This window comes from Bos mutus, chromosome 18 (assembly GCF_027580195.1).
Source record: "Bos mutus isolate GX-2022 chromosome 18, NWIPB_WYAK_1.1, whole genome shotgun sequence".
NCBI classification, from domain to species: domain Eukaryota; kingdom Metazoa; phylum Chordata; class Mammalia; order Artiodactyla; family Bovidae; genus Bos; species Bos mutus.
In genome coordinates, this window is record NC_091634.1 from 27765917 (window position 1) to 27784837 (window position 18921).

The window sequence follows — 18921 nt, forward strand, 5'->3', positions numbered from 1 at the left end:
GGGGGGACGCGCGAGCTCGGGTTTTCCCGGGACTAGCCTGTGAACTAACGGGACCACGATCACGCCCTCTGAATGATTGGCTGCAAGCTCCACCAACCGCAGTACGGCCCTCGACCCCGGGCGTCCGGAGACTAGTATTGGCTCCACCCCCTTTCTCGGCCCCGCCTCCGTCTGGCCCCGCCCCTCTCCCTCGGCGTCCTGCCCGGCCCCGCCTAGACAGCGAACTAGTTGAGTAGAAGCCGCGGCGCGGCCCGGACCCGCCCGGAGGCAGGCAGTGGCGGAGCCATGGCGGGCGAGGAAGACCGCGGGGACGGGGAGCCTGTATCACTGGTGACCGTGCGGGTGCAGTACCTAGAGGACACCGACCCTTTCGCATGTGCCAACTTCCCGGAGCCGCGCCGGGCCCCCACCTGCAGCCTGGACGGGGCGCTGCCCCTGGGCGCGCAGATACCCGCCCTGCACCGCCTGCTGGGGGCGCCGCTCAAGGTGAGGGGAGCCGGAGAAAGATTGGGGGCGACTGATGGTTCAGGGTCGGCTCTATGAAAGCTTTTGGGAGCCTCTCGAGGAGAGGCTGAAGCAAGCGGGTGCGCTCCTCCGGGAAAGTTTTGGGCTGGGCACCCAACGTACACGTTGCCTGGCCGGTGGGAAACGCCTTTCGAGTTGAGGGAAACTGAAGAAGGGAGATGAAAGCTTGTACTCTGCGGCACCCAGACTGCCCTTCGAAATGAGGCCCACCTGGGGAGGCGCTCGGGGTCCGTTCCCTGCCTGTCTGCTCTGCATGGGGGTAGCGTGGGCGTTTGGGTGGTAGCGGTCTTAGAAGACGCAACTGAGGATGGACCAGCTTTCACCTGCTTTAGGTGAGGTGGGGGCGGGACCATGAGGAGGGGCGGACCTGGGGCGGGCCACCAGAGGTGTCTTGAGGCAGGATTGGGTCCTGCCGGATAGAGTATTGTCAGTGCTGGGTGAGGCCCCGCTAGGGAGTGCCGGCGGAGGTGAGACCACAGGGTGAGGGGAGTTCCCTGGAAGCGGCCTGGCCCGGGACATCCTGAGCGCGGGAGGCTGCACTGGTGGAAAAGCCCTTTAAGTCACCGCCCCCACCATCTCCGCAGCAGCCGCCGGCCGGGGGCTGGAAGGGAAGTAGCGAGCCGGGCTAATTTTAAACCGTCGGCCTGCCCTAGTTTGCCTGCACCCCAGAGCCTACTCGTGCACGGTGCCGGGAGAGGCCCTTTTGCAGATGGCCCGCCCTACCTCCCCTCCTGCTCGCCGCGCTCAGCCCCCCGCAGGCAGCCCTTTCCGGCGCATTCGGTTTCCGGGCCAGGACTCTGCGAGGCACACCACCACCTCCCGGGGTGCCTCGCCAGCCCGTCGGCACCAAATGGTGAAGCGAGAGTTGGTGGAAGTGTCCTCCCTTGCTCCCAGGCTTAGCTGGGCGCCGAGTTGCGCAAACTTGCCCCCCGGGCCTGGGGTCTCCCCTGGAATGTGCCCCAGGCGCCAGGCCCCCAGCCTGCATTCCTAGCGCTGCGGGCCTGCCCCGCCTCTGAGCGCGGGCGGGAGAAGCGCTGAGACTCGGCCTGGGGAGTGGCGCGTGTCTGAGCGTAGCTCAGGCTTCAAGGACAAGGATTGAACATAGCAGCGCGTTGCCCTCTCCAGACTTTTGATGTTACCCCTCCTTGTTCTACCCTGTTCAAAGGAGCATACCGAAGTGGACCCAAAAGAAGCACATCCAGCCAGAAGCCACCTCCCATTCAGAATGGGCGCTGGGGAGAAAGGGGTGCTGAACTGAGGCCAGGTTCCTGCCTCCAGACTCCTGGAACACCCAGTACTGAAATAAGCCTGGAGCACGACAGGGAACATAGTATTCCTCCCACCCCCCGCCTCTGGAGGACACAGCTTAGCCCTAACACTCCTTCTCAAATCAGGGGCGAGTTTGGGAGGATCATCATTACCCCTTACCTCTCCCTCTCATTTAGGGACCCATCACCACCACCGCCTCACCAGGTGCTCTGCCCTCTGTTCTCTGCTCCCTAGCTGAGAACTGGGATTGATATATGTGTGTGTGCTCAGTTGTGTCCAGCTCTTTGCGACCTCTTGGATTGTAGCTTGCCAGGCTCCTCTGTCCATGGCATTTTCTAGGCAGGAATACTAAAGCAGGTTGCCATTTTCCTGCTCTAGGGGATCTTCCTGACCCAGGGATCCAACCCTCATCTCTTGTGTATCCTGCATTGGCAGGTGGATTCTTTTACCACTGCTCTACCTGGGAAGGAAGCACCAGGATAATATGTTAAGTAACCCCCACCTCAGTCCTTTCCGATCTCCCCACTTTCATGATTTCCCACCTGGTCTACCTGAGGACTGCCATATCCCCTACAGGCAGGATAGAGGGGCCCGGACACTGGGTTACCACTGTGCCTGGAGCCAGGACTCCCTGGGGCTGGCATCTCTGCCAGGAATGGTCAGATGCACTGTGATGTGCATATCCCAAATATAAACTGTGACCACAGCCCCAGAATAGAAGGCCAGAGGAAGAAGGGCTGAGAATAGGGTAGGGGCAGGGACGTCAGAGAGCAGGGCTCCTCCTTGTAGGAACTGTCAATGACTGGTCCCTCCCCTAGTCCTGGAAGTGGTGCCCCAGGGGCACAGACATGACTCAGGCAAGCTTCCACAGCTCTCTAGAGGGGAGAGGTGGCCCCAAAACCCAGGCCTCCCCATCCCAGGCTGTAGAGTAAAAATAGGCTCACTGCTTCATCCTCTGCACAGTTGTCCAGCAGGAGAACAGTTCACAGCCAAGTGACCTCTGCTCCCATCCCCCCAACTCTGGGCACTGACCCCCTTCAACCCTGCAGACCCTGCCAGATCCCTGGGAAAGGACAGAGGCCCAACCCGCTTTCTCTCTGGGGCTCCACCCCACACACCCCATTGGGCTGTGGCTAGCCTATAGAGTTCCCCGCTGAGGGCTTCCTTTTTAAATGTTCAGAGTTTTCAGATCTGAGAAGGCCTTGCTCATTTCCTCCCAGTCTAGGAGGAAGCTCCTGGCCACAGCCTCTGACTCATCTCCTGGCCCTGGGGAGGTGGAAGGTGGGGGTGTGTCCGGGCAGTGCCTTGGGTCATGTGTAGTGTCCCCAGGGGATCTGTCTGGAGACAGGGGCCCCTGCCCCAAGGGAGAACCTCTGGCCCTGCCCCGTCTTCTTTACCCAAAGCTGCCCAGTCCCACCCTCTTTGCTACCCTTTGCCCTTCTGGGCCTGCCTCTGGAGCCCCTCCCTGATATCCCAAGGCCCTGCCACATCTGGGATGGCACAGACTTCCTTATCCCTGGGCTCCAGGCAGAGGGACCTGGGTACTGCTCTGACCCTGATGCGAAGGCCAAAGGGGCCCCCATTCCAAGCAGCAGAGATGGCCCTAGAAATCTGTTCATTCCCAGCAACTTTGTTTCCCCAGCTGTGGCTAAACATTGCAGGGGAACAAGTGTGGTACTTGTTTCCTGTCCTTGCCCCTCCCTACTCCAGCCTCAGTTTACCCCTTAGGAGCAGCTGTGGCAAAGGGGCTAAAGTGTGAACCTGACCTTCTGGGACAGGGACCATGTGGCAGGGTCCCAGAGGATTCTTAATAAGATGGGGTGCTCTGGTGATCAACTGAGCCCTTTGGAGATCTCTGGGAGACTGTAAAAGATTTTGATGTGAGCATGAGTCATGTTCTCCCCCCAGCTTTCCCTGGGGCCAGCATGTCCAATTTGCTGTCCATTCTGGGCTGCAGCCTGGTAAGGGACCCCATGATCTTGGTCCTGGCAGAAGTTGGCCCTGTTACCCCAGCAGGTACGATGTGCGAGTGTTCATTTGTGTTCCCTAGCTGGAACTGGGAGGACCAGTTTGGGGTATTTGCACAGTTCAGAAAGCTGAGGGGCATTCTCTAGCCCTTGGCAACCCCACAGGCCCCAGCCCTCACTCCACCTCCCACCCAGGATTCCCTGGAGCATTTCCAAAGTCCATGAACCCAAGATCAATTCAGGGAGCCCTGGTCCCATTCCTGATTGTGCAACCTGGAGCAAATTCACAGAATTTCTGAGCCTTGGTTTCCTCACCTATAGAAGGATTATCAGGAGAATCAAGGCACCAGGCAGCCCAGTATGTGGCACAGAGAAGGCATAACAAATGCGGGCTTCCACCCTCAAGGCCCATTCATGTCATCTCATTCAGGAAGCCAAAGTCCAATTGGAGACCCAAGATAAAAGGGAGGAAAGAAAATGACAGGTCAGTATTGCTGATAAACATAGATGCTAAAATCCTCAACAAAATGCTATCAAATAGAATCCAACAACACATTAAAGGATCATGCACCACAATCAAGTGGGGTTTTCCCCAGGGATGCAAGGATTCTTCACAAATCAATCATGTGATACACCATATTAACAAATTAAAATAGAAAACATGAGAACACAAGGTCTTAGGAAAGGAGAAGAAACAGTTAAATTATTTCCTAAAACAAGAATCCTTCAGCATGTAATTCTTCACTTTTCTCCATCTTCCTTGCCCCTGGCATTCTCACCCAATTATACTGTTATGAAAAATATTGGGGAGTAGACACCATGGTCCCCTAAGCTTGCCCTGAATGTAAAACCACATGTGACAAGTTGGTTTGAGCTGCCAGAAAAGCCTGAGTCCAAGGAATGAAGAGAAAAATGGGCAAGACAGAGGTAGGAAATTAAGAGGTACAAGCTGCTATATATAAAATAAGTTACAAAGGCTTCCTCAATGGCTCAGATGGTAAAGAATCCTCTTTACCTGGGGGATCGATCCTGGGTTCGATCCCTGAGGCAGGAAGATCCCCTAGAGGAGGGCATGGCAACCCACTCTAGTATTCTTGCCTGGAGAATCCCATGGACTGAGGAGCTTAGCGGGCTATAGTCCATAGGGTTGCAAAGTGTCAGACATAACTGAGTGACTGAGCATGCATGCTTGCATGCACAAGAATATATAGTACAGCATAGGGAATATAGCTAGTATTTTATAATAACTTTAAATAAAATATCTTTATTTTTTTTTATTTTGGCTGCACCACACGGCTTATGGGATGACCAGTGGCTGAACTGGGGCCCTTGGTAGTGAAAGCTTGGAGTCCTAACCACTGGACCACCAAGGAATTCCCAAGCATAATCTTTACAAATTGTGGACTACTACGTTGTACACCTGAAACTTATACAATATTGTAAAATCAATACCTCAATAAGAATAAGCAGATAAATAGAGAAAAATGAGCTAGAGCTGGGAGCCTCCACCCCAAGGCAAACATCAGAGAAGTGAGGAAGACAAGAGCCTGGAGGCAATCCGAGATATGGGCCTATGCTTACCCTGTGCTGACCCCAGGCACTGTCAGCAGGGACCAGAGTTTGGGCTGCCTCCAGGCTGGCCCAGCCCCAGGGTGCGAGAAACAAGGCCCAGAGGGTTGGCGCTCAGAAGGGTGACCCCAGGAAGGGGCCAGGGCTGTGAGGGACAAGCAGCACCCAGCTGGCAGGAAGTCTCCACTCTTTGCAGCTTGCCTGACCCCGCCCCCCACTCCATCTCCCCAGAACAGACAGCTAGAAGTGAGGGGAGGGGAATCATCCTAGAGGCTCTGGACCTCCCCCCAAGAACTGGGGCCTAGGCAGAATAAGATAGGCAAAGTGGCTGGAAAAGCCATGGCTACCATCACAGAGAGAAAGGGGCTCATCTGAGGAGGCGGGGGGTGCTGGAGCATTCAGTCTTCAGGACCCTGCCCCAAAGGGACGTGGGCATCCCAGGGGTTCTGAAAGGAAAGGGCCATTCTCAGCTCACAGAATTAGAGCCTGGATGTGGGCCTGCAGGAGGGGAAGAGAATGTTCTGTGGATGTGCTCACCTGTGCACAGCCAGTAGCATGTGTATGTGTGTGTGTGTGTGGACCCTGCCTGACCATATACTTGGGTGTGTGAGCTGCTACCAGGCATACTCTGCTCACCCCTCCAGTGTTTACCTTCATAGTCTCCTCTCAGCACCCGAGGCTGTGCTTCTACATTTATTCGTGACCTTTTTCTGAGTCAAACCTGCCTACCTCCCCAACAGAGTTGGAAGACAGGGAAGGCAAAGGCAGTAGCTTGTTCCCTGTTGTGTCCTGAGCACCTAAAACTAGCCAGGTTCGTGAATATTTGAATGAATGAGCTCTTCTACATGTGTGTGACTTGAGGGATCTCTGAGCGAGGGTTGTGGCTTTGGGGTCCCAGAGTCTTCCAGTCCAAAGTGGAAGGAGATGTGGCTGTGCCTGGCTGGGGGTGGAGTAAGGTGGCTGCTGAGTCACTGTGTGGGAAGAGGGATCAAGAGAAACGCGGGACTGCCCTTAGCTGAGCTGGCCCCAGACAAAGTTCCTCAGCCCTGGGGCCTTGCCTCTCTATCGCAGGGCCCATTCCCAGTAGGCCCTGGAGAGGATGACTCTGCTCCCAGGGAGGGGAGAGAGGCCAGGCCCACCCAAGGCGCCCAGGGGAGGGCAGGCAGCCAAGCAGGAAGTGGGACAGAACAGGCTGGAGTGTTTGTCCTATGTCCTATGTCCCACGCAGGAACCCAGGGAGGGGGGGTGTCACCCAAGGGCCTTACAGGCTGAACTGCCAGGAAGGAGCCGGGTCAGGCTCTCAGGCATGAGCAAGAATACTAAGCGGAGGCAGGACAGGGGCAGGAGCCGGACTCCCTTAACCCCATGGGACCGAGGGCAGCTGGAAACCTTGGGCTGGGTCCAGAGAAGGGCAGGGCTGACAGAACAACAAGGCACATGTTGAGGTTGACTTGCCCAGTAAGATGGAGACCAGAAGACGCCCTGCCTCTTCAGAGGTGGGCTTTCCCTGGGCCTCTCAAGTCAAGAGAACTTAGCTGAGCCCTGCACACTGGCATGGTGCTGTGGAGGAGGTGGCGAGGAGAGGCACAGTGCTGCCCTCAGACTCTCCGGAGTCACCTCACTAGGCTTCTCTACCGGCATTTCTCAAGGGGCCAAGCATCCTGCCTGGTGGTGGTGGTGGTGGTCCCAGTGGTAACTGTGTGGAGCCAGGCTTGGGTGGGTGGAAGGCATGGGCAGTGAACTCATGGATGGAGCATGTACTTACTTGTTACACTTCAGGTTCCAGGGACCCACTATAGGCTGACTATGAAAGTGAAAGTGTTAGTCGCTCAGTCACGTCCAACTCTTCGCCACCCCATAGACTGTAGCCTGCCAGGCTCCTCTGTCCATGGAATCCTCCAGGCAAGAATACTGTAGTGGGTTGCCATCTCCTTCTCTAGGGAATCGTCCCGACCCAGGAATTGAACCCGGGTCTCCTGTATAGTAGGTGGATTCTTTATCATCTGAGCCACCAGGGCAGCCCTCAGTAGGCTGACTGAGTTACACTCTAAAATCTGGTGCTCAATAGGCCTCTTGGAGGCCTCTGAGGTTTAGCTAGGACCGTGGGGACTGTCTGAGTCTTTGCATCAACTGAGCAACTGAATTGAACTGTGGGGACTGTAGCCATTTGGGGACAGAGCAAAGACTCTCAGGCCTGGAGGGACTGGGAGCCCTTCTTCTCACTATCTTGACTTGGGGTGACACTCATCCTCCCCGAGCTGGGTTTGCACCTCCCAGCATTCTTTTTGTTTTTTTCTCCCAACATTCTTAACACTTTGTCCTTGGACTTGAATGCTTGTGGCTGCAACTTATCACCCCACAGAGCTGTGAACTTCCTTGAAGGCAGGAACTTCCTCCTATCTTGTCTCCATCCCCCTTCCTCATTCATGTGCATTGGCTCAACAACCATTTAGGGAGCATTTGCTGTGCCCCAAGTGTGTGCTAGGCTCTGCAGATGTCGTATGGACAAGACAGACATGGTGCCTGGACTCAGAGTAATCACAGTGGGGAGGGATCCTAGTGCCTAGGATGTGCTGATGCCATGTGGAAGGCCTCAGAGGAGGGTTCACATGAGGGCTGGAGGGATTTGCATAGCAACGGCTAGAGGAGTCCAAGAAGGCTTTGCAAAAAGGCATTATCTGATAATTCCCTGGTGGTTCAGTGGTTAGGACTCTGGGTTTTCACTACCGAGAGTGCAAGTTCAAACTCTGATCAGGGAACTAAGATTCTGCAAGCTGCATGGGCACAGCCCCCCAAAAGCATTATCTAATCAGAAACCTAAAAAATTGGGTAGGTGTGAGCCACGAGAAAGCTCTTTGCCTGGGTTTTGCACAGAGTAGGCCCAAGAGAACTGACTGCTCAGGGAATGCATGGCTGCAGTGCAGGCCTCTGCCAGTACCCTGGGTGGGGAGGTAGGAGGTCATGGGCTCTCCATGCGTACTCCTGCCACCTCTTCCCCAGCCCTGACAGCTGGTCCCTTTGCCCCCAGCTCGAGGACTGTGCTCTGCAAGTGTCTCCATCTGGATATTACCTGGACCCTGAGCTGTCCCTGGAAGAGCAGCGGGAGATGTTGGAGGGCTTCTTTGAAGAGATCAGGTCAGAGCGGATGGGGTCAGGAAGGCGAGGCTGGCTCCCACCCTTGCCGCCATGCTGGAGGGGCTGGCTCAGGGGTCAGCGGCCAAGATACCTGATCTCTAGCCAGGGCTGTGGGTCACCTCCTGCTGCCCAGGGGAACTGTGCCAGGGGAATCCCAAGGCCTGGCCAGTGTTACCTGCTGCCTGGGATGGGAGTGGGGGCTCACCCACATAACTGAGATGCCTGTGTTTGCGCAAACCCTCCTATCTGAACAACCCCTGGGCTCAGAGAAGCAGCTGGTGATGAAGGAGCTAGGCCAGGGAGGGTTGGCATGCGGGGAGGTCTTTGGCTGCCTTGGCATGGATGGAGGGACCCCAAGGAAAGGGCTGGGAACTGCTGACTGGGCTACTTGATTCCAGCAAAGGGCGGAAGCCTACTCTGATCCTGCGAACCCAGCTCTCCGTGAGGGTCAATGCCATCTTAGGTGAGTGTGTGAGGATATCAGCATATCCAGCAATTATACCCTCTTCATACACCGCGCTTCCCAGTTGGCTCAGTTTCTTTCAGGCCTGTGCTGGACAGTGGACAGGACAGATGAGAGGCAGGATGTGTTTCCCCTCCTATTCCTGTCCTGACCCCTTCTCCCAGGGCCAGGGCAGCTGCTGGACTGTGATAAGTGTTGCCCAGAGTCAGGGAGTTGTGATTGTGTCCCCTTGAGATTTCCATGCCCACGTACCCCTTGCAGAAAAGTTGTATGGCTCCAGTGGCCCTGAGCTCCGCCGCTCCCTCTTCTCACTAAAGCAGATCTTCCAGGTGAGGCTCAGAGGTGGGCCGGGGGTGGGCATCCAGGCTGAGCCCCACCCCACTAAACCCCCCTTGGTGCCCCCAGGAGGACAAGGACCTGGTGCCTGAATTCGTGCACTCTGAGGGGCTGAGTTGCCTGACCCGCGTGGGCGCCGCTGCTGACCACAACTACCAGAGCTACATCCTCCGAGGTCAGCCCCACCCCTCTCCCATGATCCCTGCCTTCAGTGACCCCTTCCTGACCTCTTCTTGTCCCTGTGTCCCCAGCCCTAGGCCAGCTGATGCTGTTTGTGGATGGGATGCTGGGGGTGGTGGCCCACACTGAGACTGTGCAGTGGCTGTACACGCTGTGTGCCAGCCTGGTAAGTGGCCTTCCACCCAGCCACGCACCCTTTTCCCACTGCCTCTCTCTGGCCCTTAGTTTCCTCAGCAAAGTGGGCTGGAATGGAGTGGGTCTGTGGCCCCTCTAAGCCTCAAAGGCAGTTCAACACCTGGTCCTACAGATGGCTCTTTCTGCTTAGACTGTCCTCTCTGGGTCCAGCCCCCCCGAGCCCTTTCTCCTCCCCACCAGGAGCCAGCACAGGTCTGGCCCCAGCCCCACTCACACGTGGTGACCCCTCCCCCCAGTCCCGCTTGGTGGTGAAGACAGCCCTGAAACTGCTACTGGTGTTCGTGGAATACTCTGAGAGCAACGCACCGCTGTTCATCCGTGCAGTCAACTCTGTGGCCAGCACCACGGGTCAGAGACTGTCCCTCCCTCCACCGCTGGGAACCCTCTCTCCTACTTGTTCCCACGTGAACTCTCCCCTTTCTGGGTGGCAGGTGCTCCTCCGTGGGCCAATTTGGTGTCCATCCTGGAGGAGAAGAACGGCACTGACCCCGAGCTGCTGGTGTACACTGTAACCCTCATCAACAAGGTGGGATGTGGGGAGCCAAGGGGGAACCCAGGGCCATCCTAGGCCGCTCAGTCTCTTGTCCTCTGATCCGCATCAGCTTCAGCCTTGCCCTCCTATCCCCACCCTCCAGACTCTGGCAGCCCTCCCGGACCAGGACTCCTTCTACGACGTGACGGATGCACTGGAGCAGCAGGGCATGGAAGCACTGGTCCAGCACCACTTGGGCAAGGCGGGCACTGACGTCGACCTGCGAGCCCAACTTGTACTCTATGAGGTGGGCTGGGCCATCAGGGCTGGAGAGAGGAGGGGAAGGAGGGGCTGAAGGGGAGAAAAGAGAGGGGGCGCCATTATCCAGGGCCCCACTCCATCGAGTTGGGCCTCAGCCACTCCCTTCTGGGCCCAACTCTGCTAGAATGCCCTGCGGTTGGAGGATGGAGACCTCGAAGAAGCCGTCACAGGTGGGCGGCGCACCACCCGCCGAAAACCTTCCTCAGAGGAGGGCAAGAGGAGCCGCCGATCTCTAGAAGTGCGCTCCCCAGAGCCTGGGTAAGAACAAGTTACCTCGGCGCCTGGGGAGGGGTGGATCAGCCAGGAATAGCCCCGCCTCCTGACAGGCCACACCTCCAGCTCCACAGGCCCCGCCTCTCCGGTCGTCTCCACCTCCGCTGCCAGCCCGGTCCTGCCAACCAGCCCCACCTCCTGCCCCGTAGGCCCCGCCTCACCTCCAAGCCCCGCCTCCAGCCCCGTGGGCCCTGCCTCTGGCCTCCATAGCACCTTGAGACTCTTTCCTAGCGTCTCCGTGGCGCCCTCATCCGACAGCTCCTGTGAAAGGAGCGTCTACAAGTAAGTAGGGAGATAGAGGCTGTCGTGGGAGACTTCTCTCCATCTGTCCCTCCTCTCTGCGCCCTTCCACGGGCCCTCCGCCTCCTCTGCCCGAACTTCTCTGCCAAACGCGTGCTTTCTCTTTCTTTCCAGACTTCACCAAACTGCTCCTGTTTGGTAAGTGACTGCTGGGGGGTGGGGTTCGGCTCTGACTGGACCTCGTCCTTCTGCGGCTTTTCTTCATCTCTTTCTGGCATTCCACCTGTATTGTCAATGTCATCTGTCTCTCTACCCCCTTCTGTCTCAGTTTCTCTGTCACTGTCTGTGACTCTCTCATTTCGCTGTCTTTGTCTTTTACTGCACCCTGTCCTGCGTCATGTCCGTCTCTCCTCTCCATTTCCAGTTTCCTCGCATCACGCCTCCCCCACTCCCTCCTATTCCCATTGTGACTGGGAAGGGACCCCTGATATCACTGCCCGGCTCTGTGTGGGTGTGAGCAACTGGGCACTGTGGGGTGGAGCAGGCACCACAGTTACCATTTCTTCCTCTCATCCCCCCCGACCCAGGGCCTCTGAGAGCCCACCTGTCCCCCAGGTCCCTACTGGGGAGGCCAGGCTGGAGTAAGTACAGAGGCCAGCCTGCCAGGCCTGCCATGTGCTCAGGGCTTCAGCATTGCTTCCCCCAGCGGGGGTTCCATGTGCCTGATGCAACCAGAGCTGGGGGGCTCTCTCAGACTTATGCCTCCTCAGATACCCAAGGACTAAGCACTGGAAAACAGCTCACTGGGGTCATAGAGGTCCCTGTGCTTTAACCGTGGCACCTTAACAGCTTTGACCAGTGATGAGGATGTGAATTCCCAACCTGGAGCCGATTCTGGATCCTCAGCCCAGGATTAGTGCTGGGAGGGACCTAGGGTGCTACGCGGTGCGGAGGTGGAGGAGCAACCTCTGTCTAAGGGCAGGACAGAGACTGAGTGCCAGCAGAGGCTGGAGGGGCCAAAAGAGACGGGATCACCTTCATTATGTCAACATAAACTGAGCGCCTGTCATTTACCAGGCCCCTTTCTAGGCATCGGTCATGGCTCTTGGAAGCTGCCAGACCTGCCAAGGGAGGGACAGCCTGGTGTGGCCATTGGGACAGCTAGCCCCTTCCCCTGCTCTAAGGGTCCTTGTCTAGAATCAGAACAGTGAGCATGAGCATGAACAACAGCAAGACTGCAAGTTAGATGTCACGTAAAAGTTTTCCCATTTGTTGACCTAGGAGTACTGGGTTGGTAGCGACCTCCCCAGACGTGGAAGACTGAATGGGGACTGGCCTTTGGCAGGTCCTGGTCTGCTCAGCGCATGGACGGTTCCCTGTGTGTCTGTGTGTGCCTGCAAGTAGGGGCAGTGCCCAGGGGCCCAGCAAGGCATGCGCACCACCCTGGGCTGGGGTATGTCAGACACCTTCACTGACAAGTTCCTCCCCCCAGAGCCCGGTTCCTGGAGAATGTAGCAGCAGCAGAAACAGAAAAGCAGGCTGCGCTGGCCCAGGGCCGGGCAGAAACATTGGCCGGTGCCATGCCGGATGATATGGACGGGTGTCCAGGTGAGTGGGTAGGTGGGCAGTATCCACCCACGTTGCCCTGTTGCTCTAGAGAAGACATGACACTGACAGCTGCTTCCCTTTGTCTAGACACCCGAGAATCAAGGTACTCTCAGGAACCCACCCCTGCACCCAGGACACCCCAGAGTGCTGCCCCCCGAATCCTGCTGTGTGCCCAGCAGAGCCTTGAGCCAGAGCCCAGGGAGCCATTGGCCCCACCAAGCCCCAAGGCTGAGCCTGTGTGGGAGCTCCCTGCCCGTGTACCCAGGCTCTGCATTGGGGACCTGGACTTCTCAGATCTGGGGGAGGATGAAGACCAGGACATGCTGAACATGGAGTCTGTGGAGGCGGAGAAAGGGATCCCACCCCCACCGCCCCCCCCACCCCTGCTCTCTGGAAGCCTCCCACCTCCTCCACCTCCACCTCCCCCACCCCTCAAAAGCCCCTTCCCACCAACCCCACCCCCACCCCCTGCTGCCCCTCTTCCCCACTCAGCACCTGATGGCCCTGCCCTCCCCACCAAGAGGAAGACAGTAAAACTCTTCTGGCGGGAGCTAAAGTTGGCTGGAGTCCGTGGAGGCTCTGGTAGTCGCTTTGGGCCCAGCCCCACCCTGTGGGCCTCACTAGAGCCTGTCTCGGTGGATACAGCCCGGCTAGAACACCTGTTTGAGTCCCGAGCCAAGGACATGTTGCCTTCCAAAGTAAGCACATCCTCATCTGTGGGGTAACCCCAGGGGAGAGGGGAGGGAGCCAGAGCTCAAGGGTCTGAACTGCTGGGGAAACTGAGGCAAAGAAAGGAGGAGGGACTTGTCTGAGGTCCTTCAATGAGGGTTTAGCCCATCCCTAACTAGCATCTAAGCCCATCCCAAGGCCTTGCACATCCCAGAGCCCTGGCTGTGGGGTAATTGCACCATTTGGGCTACTGAGAGTGGGGCCTTGGTGTGCCCTCTTAGGTTGTTGCCCGTTAGACCCTTTCCCAGTCTTATACTGCCCTTCCCACAATGTCAAAGAAAGCTGGTGAGGGCCGCCGTACAATGACCACAGTGCTGGACCCCAAGCGCAGCAATGCCATCAACATCGGCCTAACCACACTGCCACCTGTGCACGTGATCAAGGCTGCCCTGCTCAACTTTGATGAGTTTGCTGTAAGCAAGGATGGCATCGAGGTAGGGATACACAGTGAGGGGTGTGGGGAGCTGGGCCCTCTCCTTTGGTTGGTGGCCACTTCCTGTCCCTCCAGTGGTGGGCATGGGCTTGGCATTTCTGCAGAGCAGTCCTCAGACTCTGGGACTGCCCCAGATGACCTAGGGAGGAGTCAAGGTCAATACCCAAGGCCTCAGGCCAGCACTGAGTGGCCTCTGTGGGATGGTGGGTGCATTCTTAGAAGCTACTGACCATGATGCCCACGGAGGAGGAGCGGCAGAAGATCGAGGAGGCCCAGCTGGCCAATCCCGACGTACCCTTGGGCCCAGCCGAGAATTTCCTGATGACTCTCGCCTCCATCGGGGGCCTGGCTGCCCGCCTACAACTCTGGGCCTTCAAACTGGATTATGACAGCATGGAGCGGGTACTTGGGTCACGGGATGGGACAGGCAGTAGGGACATGGGAGCATGATGACCGTGTAGTCTGAGTCCCTGATCTCCCCTACCAGGAAATTGCAGAGCCACTGTTCGACCTGAAAGTGGGCATGGAACAACTGGTGCAAAATGCCACCTTCCGCTGCATCCTGGCCACCCTGCTGGCTGTGGGCAACTTCCTCAATGGCTCCCAGGTGAGTTGATAGCCTGTGAGGGTGGGGACCGGGACTCTGGAGCCGCCCGGGCCCAGGCTCAGATGGAGTCATTTCAGAGCAGCGGCTTTGAGCTGAGCTACCTGGAGAAGGTGTCAGAAGTGAAGGACACGGTGCGCCGCCAGCCCCTGCTGCACCACCTGTGCGCCCTGGTGCTGCAGGCCCGGCCTGACTCCTCCGACCTGTACTCGGAGATCCCCGCCCTGGCCCGCTGCGCCAAGGTCAGCACCCGACCTCTACTCAGAAATCCCTGTCCTGGCCCGCTGCGCCAAGGTCAGCACCCAACGGGCCTGACTAAGGCTGGCCATGGCGCAAGGGGTACCGCTTCCCTCCCTCCCCCCGAGTGGGCTGCCGGGCCAGGGCTTGCTCAGGTTCCAGGCTTGTGTGTGGGCTCTGTCCTCTGCCAGAAACACTCTTCTCTTGGCCTGGCTACACCTACTCAGTTTTGGGTCTGTTTAGCTGCCACTTATCCCAGGAAGGGGCTTCCCTGGTGGCTCACATGGTAAAAGAATTTGCCCGCAATGCAGGAGACCCAGGTTCGATCCCTGGGTCAGGAAGATCCCCTGGAGGAGGGAATAGCAACCCACTCTAGTATTCTTGCCTGGAGAATCCTATGGGTAGAGGAGCCTGGTGGGCTACAGTCCATGGGGTCAAAAAGAGTTAGACATGACTGAGCAGCTAACACTTTCACTATCCCAAGAAACCTCTATTCCCTACTGTATCACATGGACTTGCTAGTCTCTTGCAGGAGACTGGGAGCTTTTGGAGGGCAGGGGTCGGATCTGCTGTTTGCTCAGGACCCAGGCTGACCATCCCAGCACAGAGGTAGCCTTAGGCAGTGTCTTTCTGTGGGGGGATTGCATGTTTACCCCTTGCTTTTCCAGGTGGACTTTGAGCAGCTGACTGAGAACCTGGGGCAGCTGGAGCGCCGGAGCCGGGCAGCTGAAGACAGCCTGCGGAGCCTGACCAAGCACGATCTGGCTCCAGCCCTGCGTGCCCGCCTCACCCACTTCCTGGTGCACTGTACCCGCCGTGTTGCCATGCTGAGGGTCGTACACCGCCGTGTCTGCAACAGGTGGGGGCATTGCAGAGAGAGGCAAGACCGCCACCACCATCCCTCAGACCCCAAGCAGGACTCAGACCTCCTTCCCATTCCACCCACCTAGGTTCCATGCCTTCCTGCTGTACCTGGGGTACACGGCAGAGGCAGCCCGTGAGGTCCGCATCATGCAGTTTTGCCACACACTGCGGGAGTTCGCACTGGAGTATCGGACCTGCCGGGACCGGGTGCTGCAGCAGCAACAGAAGCGGGCCACATACCGTGAGCGCAACAAGACTCGGGGACGTATGATCACTGAGGTGGGTGTGCCTTCCAGTCTTGACTGCCACCACCGTGGTTTTCTTCTTCTACACCCCATTCACCCCTTTCCCCCTCTCTAGACAGAGAAGTTCTCAGGTGTGGCTGGGGAAACCCCCAGCAAGCCATCTGTCCCTGTGGCTGTGAGCAGTGGGCCAGGAGAAGGTGATGCTGACAGTCACGCCACCATGAAGAGTCTGCTGGCCAGCAAGCCTGAGGATGCCACACATGGCCGTCGCAGCAGAGGTGGGACCAGTGGCTGCTGGGGGCAGTGGGCTCTGGGGCCACTCTAGCCTGACCTTTTTACCTGGCTCCCACAGGCATGGTCCAGAGCAGCTCCCCAGTCATGCCTACAGCAGTGGGGCCCTCCACTGTACCCCCGGAAGAACCTCCAGGCTCCAGTTTACCCAGTGACACTTCAGATGAGATCATGGACCTGCTGGTGCAGTCAGTGACCAAGAGCAGCCCCCGTGCCTTAGCTGCTAGGGAACGCAAGCGTTCCCGTGGCAACCGCAAGTCTTGTGAGTATTCCCTGCATGCCCACTGCCCGCCTTAACCCCATCAAGCCCCACCAACCCTGCTCTGTCTTGCAGTGAGACGGACGCTGAAGAGCGGGCTGGGAGAGGATCTGGTGCAGGCACTTGGACTGAGCAAGGGTCCTGGCCTGGAAGTGTGAAGGTGCTGCCTCCGGGACCCCTATCTGGGCCACAGCCTGCAGTGCAGGAGACTACAGTGAGGAGGCACCAAAGCAGAATTCTGGGCCTCTTCTCAACTCTAGGGCCACTCTGGGCCTGTGGCCAGTGCCGTAAGCAGTATTAGCTGTGTGTGCCTGTGTGGATGTGCGTGTGCATGTGTGAGCTCCCTGGATACATGGAGCACAATAAAGTTTTCCTAGCCAGTCAAGAGTCTTTTTCTTCCTTCAGGGTGCCCACCACGCTGGGCCCGTAGCAGAAAAGAAAATTCCAAAGAACTGGCTGTTTCTGCCTTAGCTCTCTCATTATCACCCACAAAGCCATTAGCCACATTATAAGCCATTTATTCAACAAACCTATACCCTAGACTGCTTTTGGCCCCTCGACTAGGCCCTCACTGCTCCTGGCATGGGGACCACACAGCCTGATAGAGCCACTCAGGGCTCAGAAACCCGGGGCCATAATGTCAGTGGCTATAACCGCTTCATCTGCCGCCGCTCCTGTCGGCGCTGCCGTTTCTCATTGTGCTCTGGCGCTGGGGCGCCACTGTCCGCTGTGAACCAGGGGCCCAGGACATTGACCCACAGGAGGTAAAGAGCTCTGCCTGGAGCCTAGAAGAAAAAAAGGTAACTTGAAGCCAGGTGCAGGAAATCAAAGAAGAGAAGGCTTAGATGCTCCAGCTCCTCCTCGGGAGCCCCGCAACCCACGTACCAGGAGCCAGAAGGACCAGATGTAGAGGGAGAAACAGCTGAGCACCTGCACAATAGCTGTCAGTAGGATCACATCTTTAAGGTGCCTGTGGAGAGAAGGGAAGCTGCAAGGGCCAAAAGTAGTAGCTGGGGAATTCCCTGCTGGTCCAGTGGTTAGGATTCCATGCTTTCACTGCTGAAGGCCTGGGTTCAATCCCTGGTTGGGGAACTAAGATCCCACAAACTGTGCAGCACAGCCAAAAATGTTTACATAAAAATAAGAGATGGGCCCTAGTTCAACTCCCTTCCACCCTCTTCAAGTTGCTGTGGGTCTTGGGCTATCTGGGGCCCAGCACCCCAGCCCTGGCGCTGCTCACCTGGGCTGACAGCGGGGGACACTCACTCTGCCATGCCCTGCTCCATGTTGAGATCCATTCCACCATCCACCAGGGCCCCATCCTCAGAGAAGGCTGCCCTTGCCATCGAGCTCATAGAGTGGTAGCTGGCCCCGTATACTGCCAGACTAAAGAGCAGGGCCATCTGTGGAACAAGAATGGGGGTGTTAAAAGGGCAGCCACTGACCCTATGGGCTTCCCATTTCCCAGGATGGGGGACACTTACCCAGGCCCAAAATGAGGCAGATGAGTAGAAGACGACCAAGGTCACAAGACAGTAAATGGCCTGTAAGCAGACATGGGTCAGGCTAGTATCAAAAGCTTACTTAACCATGGACCTTCCTTGACTCTGACTCTAGACCAGGTGATGAAAGGAGACAAATCGTTACTTACAGGGTTGGAGGGAAGAGATCTGCTCCCAGAATATCCAGACACCCCTGACACAGGAAGGAAGCCCCTGTGCATTTAGGATGGGAAAGGCTCAAGTCCATTTGAGACTTACACCTTCTTTTTGCTTTTGTTTTTCGTTTTGACTATTCAGCACTTTCTCTGCACCAGGATTCTTTCTCATTTACTTGGCTGCGCTCGGTCTTATTTTTAGCATATGGGATCTAGGGAGTCTTAGCCACTGGACCACCAGGGAAGTCCCTCTCTCTTATTTTTAATTGGAGCTTTCTTCTGGAGCTTTGGCTGTCACACACCCCCACCACTCTACCCCACCAAACAGAGCTGAGGACTATGGAACCTTGGGTGGGCACAGAAGCAAGGAGGGAGGCACTTACATTAGCCCCCAGTATGATTCGCAGGTAGAACTTCAGGGTCTCTTTGTTCTCCTCAAATATCTGCTTCTTCCCTCTCGTGCCCACTTTTCCTTTGGGCTGCAGAGAGATAACGAGATACTATCAAAATCCTCAGCAGTCAGGATCTTCCTTAGCCGCCCCACCATTCCGGTTAGCTGAATGGGCTTGACTGGAGTCCCTCTTCGGCCTCCGCTGGAGTAAACCCGATCTGGGCTGACGCTATCCTGCCTCAAGCCCCTCAGATCTCTAGCTAGTCCTGATACTGTTCGATACCGACGCCCATCGCCCTCAGGCCCCTCGATCTCTGCAGCCCTGGTACTGTCTGCTACAGACTCCCAGCACTCTCTGGCACCAGCTGTGGTATGGTCCTGGATGGCCACTGGATGGCGCCCCACTCCAGTGGGGGGCGGCCACTGGATTGACCCATTTCCCTTGAAGCCCTTCCTCTGATTTCAGTCTCCCGGCCCCGGGAGCGTTTTGCCACGGGGACCACGCCCTACTCGCCCTCCTTACCGCCATAGTGGGACGCAAATACCCAACCAAGGAAAGAAGGGAGAGCGACCGAAACCGCACTCAATTGGTACCACATCGGCAGCACAGGCACTTCCGGTGCAGATCCAATACGTCACACCTGGGACGGAAGTTGGA

At 57.2% G+C, this 18921-nt stretch overlaps 2 protein-coding genes across 3 annotated transcripts; one reads left to right on the forward strand and one right to left on the reverse strand.

Annotated features, from left to right (window-relative positions):
* Positions 1–216: 216 nt before the first annotated feature.
* FHOD1 (formin homology 2 domain containing 1) lies at positions 217–16600 on the forward strand. 2 transcript variants are annotated; one of them, XM_070388233.1, is made up of 24 exons: positions 217–486; positions 8359–8465; positions 8864–8928; positions 9190–9257; positions 9334–9439; positions 9516–9610; positions 9876–9987; positions 10071–10165; positions 10275–10418; positions 10557–10690; positions 10772–10987; positions 11120–11143; positions 11533–11586; positions 12438–12553; positions 12641–13251; positions 13561–13716; positions 13935–14117; positions 14203–14322; positions 14400–14561; positions 15225–15415; positions 15507–15699; positions 15781–15943; positions 16018–16218; positions 16291–16600. In XM_070388233.1, exons 1-24 carry the CDS (start codon positions 286–288, stop codon positions 16371–16373), a joined length of 3600 nt encoding a protein of 1199 aa, XP_070244334.1. In that variant the 5' UTR covers positions 217–285; the 3' UTR covers positions 16374–16600. The 2 variants fall into 2 exon arrangements, with proteins under 2 accessions (XP_070244334.1, XP_070244335.1); XM_070388234.1 differs by lacking the exons at positions 11120–11143; positions 11533–11586.
* A 117-nt stretch (positions 16601–16717) lies between these two features.
* On the reverse strand, positions 16718–18920 carry TMEM208 (transmembrane protein 208). The gene is made up of 6 exons (XM_005896554.3): positions 18787–18920; positions 18256–18351; positions 17700–17759; positions 17482–17618; positions 17101–17185; positions 16718–17000 (listed from the first exon to the last, which is right to left on the reverse strand). The coding sequence occupies exons 1-6, from the start codon at positions 18790–18792 to the stop codon at positions 16863–16865; spliced, it is 522 nt and encodes a 173-aa protein (XP_005896616.1). The 5' UTR covers positions 18793–18920; the 3' UTR covers positions 16718–16862.
* Position 18921: the final 1 nt, after the last annotated feature.